At 33.5% G+C, this 4,311-nt stretch overlaps 1 protein-coding gene across 1 annotated transcript; it reads right to left on the bottom strand.

The window, feature by feature from the left end:
- Positions 1 to 3,088: 3,088 nt before the first annotated feature.
- LOC141506016 (olfactory receptor 8D1-like) lies at positions 3,089 to 4,042 on the bottom strand. The gene has a single exon (XM_074212405.1). The coding sequence runs from the start codon at positions 4,040 to 4,042 to the stop codon at positions 3,089 to 3,091; it is 954 nt and encodes a 317-aa protein (XP_074068506.1).
- Positions 4,043 to 4,311: the final 269 nt, after the last annotated feature.

Here is a 4,311-nt window from a genome sequence, read left to right as displayed (position 1 = left end):
CTCAAGGTGACACAGCTAGGTAACTATTAAGTGTCTTACACTGGATTTGAACTCAGGTTTTCCTGACTCCAGGGCCAGAGCTCTGTCCACTGGGACCCCTGGCTGCCCCCTTAACTCATTTTCTTTAACTTGCTGCATTCTGTGAATGTCTATGGGAAATCTTGTCCATTTTGCTGTCCAAAGCTCTGTACCTTGATATTTATTATCTTAAACATTTGTAGTAACCTGTAAAAGAAAAATTTATATTCTTTCTTCCTCACTCTTCTGGGTCATATTGCCATGTGAATTCTCCACTTATTGATGTACTCCTGTAGTCTTTAAAAGTACTCAGTAAAATCAACCACCAGAGTTGGCTTCAATCTGAACCTCTATTAGAAAAATGGAGATTAAATGGAAGTAACTAGAAGTTTAATAAGATAGAATTATTGTTAATTAGTAAGATGAATGGGTTTTTAAAAACAGGGTTGGGACAGTAATGTCTAACCACGACAGATGAGATAGATATCACTTGACCAGGGGGATATGTTGTAGAAGGGTCTGTTGAATAGAGTTTGTCATCTCTCTTTATATTTGATTCTGGGTCAACCATAAGTCAGATATCAGCCTAAGGTCTGCTGGAGGATGGGGCATTCTGCCTGAAACCAAAACCAATATTGTTTTCAGAACTTAGAACTTTCAGAATTTAGGATTGTGGCTTTCAGTTAAATGAACTGAATCCTTTTACCTAGATATTTTAAACATAGAGAACAGAACTTAAGTAAGAAAATTTAGCATCATTTTATCATTAGTATTAAGTATGTAGTATCAGAAAGTGGGGAGAATAAAAAGGTGCTGCATATATTGTTTATTTAGAAAAAGTAAAGATGTGATCTTGGCTTTAGGCAAGCTCATGAAAATGTCTGACCCAACTTGAACACCATAGTGCCACTTAGAGTTTCTCAATTATGCCATTTAAGTTTTTTATTTCTTGAATTAAATGAATTCTAGATGAAAATGGGAAGTCATTTCCCTTTTTGCTACTTGAGGTTGGCAAGTATATGACAATCTTAATTGGAAAGGAGACACAAGTTCTATATTTTGAATATTTTTACTGAATTTTGGGTAGGAAATAATAAGCCTTGAATTTATGAAAAATTGAATCAGAATTACTTTCTATTTTTATTTTAAATTTGTTAAATAAAATAAGCAATTCAATATCAGGTAATAACAAAAAGATAATTCCACATGAAAGTACAACTCTATACAATTTGCTCCTCTTTTTCTGTAACTTTAGAAATATTCTTTCTTTATATGTCCTTTATATATAATGTGGGTATTTATAATAATTAAAATGAGTAATTCTTAGGGCAATTTCACTGTTATTATATACAAAAATCTCATAGTTCCGATCATTTTGTTCTTTATTATTTTGTGCAAGCATTTCCTTGTTTTTCTAAAATCATTGAACTCCTAATTTCCATACCACATATCAGTGCTTGTTCAGAAATTCCTCAATTGATGGACATCTCTGTAATTTCCAGTGTTTTTCCACCACAAAGAGAGCTGCTATAAATATTATAGGAAATAAAATTCCTTTCCTTTTCCCCTAATCATATTTGTGAAAAGATCTGGTATTGATATTGTTAGCTCAGAAGATGTGAACAGTTTTATAACTCTTTGTTTCCTGAAAGGTTAGATCAGATCAAAATTTCACCAGTGAATTACTGTCTGAATTTTTCCATATCCTCTCCAAAATGTGTCATTTTTCCCTTTCCCAATCTGATGGGCAGTTAAAATTTGTTTTCCTTTATTGATAATGATTTAGGGCTTTTTCATATGACTATAAATTATTTTAATTTCTTTTTCAGAAATCTGCCTGTTCATAGGCTTTGATCATTTATCAATTATAGGGAGTGACTAAAATGTTTATAGATTTGACAAAATTCTTAAATATTTTAAATTTGAGACCTTTATCTGAGAAATTGTCTAAATTTTTTTCTGCTTTCTTTTTGACTTGGCTACAATTGTTTTAATTGAACAAATTTTTTATTTAATATAATTAGAATAATCCTTTTTTATACTACCTTTGTTCTCTAGCTCTTGTTTTTTTCATAATTTCTCAGCCAGTCCCTCAGTTTGATAAATATGTTCTATGTTCTTTAAATTTTCTTGTAACCTAGGTAATATATCCATTTTGACCTTACTTTGGCAAAAGATGTAAGATATTGGTCTATGCCCTCTTTCTGTCATATTGCTTTGTAATCTTCCTAACAATTTCTGCTAAAATATGATTTCTTATAGAACAATCCTGAGTCTTTACACAAACATAAGTAAGTTGCTATATTAATTTATTGCTATACATTGTATGTCTACTCTATTCATTTGTTGGGTCTTTCTATTCTTAGCAAGTTCCAGTATGTTTTGGAAATTACTATTTTATAATTTAAGATCTAGTTATTTCTAAACTTCTCTTTAAAATGTTTTATTTGTTCCTTTGACTTTCTTGAAATTTTGTTCTTTCAAATCAGAATTACCTTATATTTTTAGCTCTAGACTGAAACCAGAGAAAGTTAGATCAAGGTAGAAGCATTTTAACACCCAGAAAAGCTTTTTACATTTTATATACTTAAACATAAACCTTGGCATGTGAATAATTCCCATCAATCTAAATATAGGAAAAAGATTGACCCTTGTGCTACCACTCTTGCTTTACAAATGTCGTATACTCTCTCTATACACTACCTTTGAAATCAGGGTTCAATTAAATTCTCATTAATTCATTTTAGCAAATGAATTAGTCAGCTTGCTTTCTAGTACTGTCAGCAATTTGAGATGGAGATCTTAGACAATGGGATATGGCACAGATAAATTTTGGAGAAAAGACATGATTTGATGGAAATCTGACATGAGTGGTATATTACATTAGGATGCTCTAGTGGAAAAGAACCCTGGTGATATAAATTGTTGAGATTTGGGTAGGAGGGGAAATTGACAAGGACAAATATATTTTTCCCAAGTTTGCAGTCTTGTCCACAACTGACTTATATCTCAAGGAAAATAAATCACTAGTGTGAAGGAGCAGAAAATATATTTAAGAACTCAGTGACTTTTAATTGTGCTGCTTGCACCAGGAGGCTATCCAGTCTTTCCAAATTTTCTTCAGTGCATCTTTCACATGCTTGTTTCGCAGACTATAGATCCAGGGGTTTAGCATGGGGATGACTGTGGTGTAGATCACAGAGGACACTTTCTGCTGAGTGATATTGCTGGTTGATGGAGGCTGACAGTACATCAAAATTATGGAGCCATACAGGAGAGCCACAGATGCCAGATGGGATCCACAGGTGCTAAATGCTTTTGACCTGCCCTTAGCAGAATGGATGCTGAGGATGCTGGAGAAGATGAAAGCATAAGAGATCAAGATAGATAGAGTGGTTACCATTGAGTTGATCACAACTAGCAGCATCACCAAAAGTTCATTGATGTAGGTGCTAGAGCAAGAGAGCTTCAAAAGGGGAGGAATGTCACAAAAATAATGACTAATAACATTGTTTCCACAGAAAGATAGTTTGGCTAGACCACTTGTATGAGTAATGGCTCCGAAGACACCCATGGTATACACTCCTACTACTAGGAGGAAGCAGATATTCTGAGACATGATGCTGTTATACATCAGAGGGCTACAGATGGCAACATAGCGATCAAAGGCCATGGCTGTCAGCATGTAGCAATCAGCAATACCAAAAGTACAGAAGAAAAAGAACTGGGTCAAGCACCCTGAGTAGGATATGATATTCTTCTCTGTTACAAAGCTCATCAGCATTTTGGGAATAATGACAGTGGAGTAACAAAGATCAATGAAGGACAAGTTACTGAGAAAATAGTACATGGGAGTATGAAGCTGAGAACTGATCCTGATAAGTAGGAGTAAGCCCACATTTCCCATCATGGAGATAATGTATATTTGTAGAAAGAATAAGAAGAGGGGAAACTGGAGATCTGGCTGATCTGTTAATCCCATAAGGATAAAATCTGTCACCAAGGAATGATTCCCAGTATCCATTTTTTCTTTAAAAGTTGAGATGGGAATCTGTGGATATGAAAAAAGAAGTATGCTATTAGATATGACTATTTGACAATGTCTGCTGACATAAGATTTCATGAATGGTGTAATTTCTTTTTTGAACTCAATAGTAGCAGCAGCTACAAGTACCCATATGTATTCATAAAGTATTTAATATAAGCCTAGATTAAAGGTTCAAAGTCTAAGATTTGAAAAGATTTTAAATTTCCTATAATCTAAGCAACACCAACACAATATAATCTACAATA

Source organism: Macrotis lagotis, chromosome 1 (genome assembly GCF_037893015.1).
Source record: "Macrotis lagotis isolate mMagLag1 chromosome 1, bilby.v1.9.chrom.fasta, whole genome shotgun sequence".
Classification (NCBI taxonomy): domain Eukaryota; kingdom Metazoa; phylum Chordata; class Mammalia; order Peramelemorphia; family Peramelidae; genus Macrotis; species Macrotis lagotis.
This window is presented reverse-complemented; position numbering and strand designations above follow the sequence as displayed.

Coding starts and splice junctions, on each gene's coding strand:
- LOC141506016 (XM_074212405.1), bottom strand. CDS start 4,042: ATGGATACTGGGAATCATTCCTTGGTGACAGATTTTATCCTTATGGGA.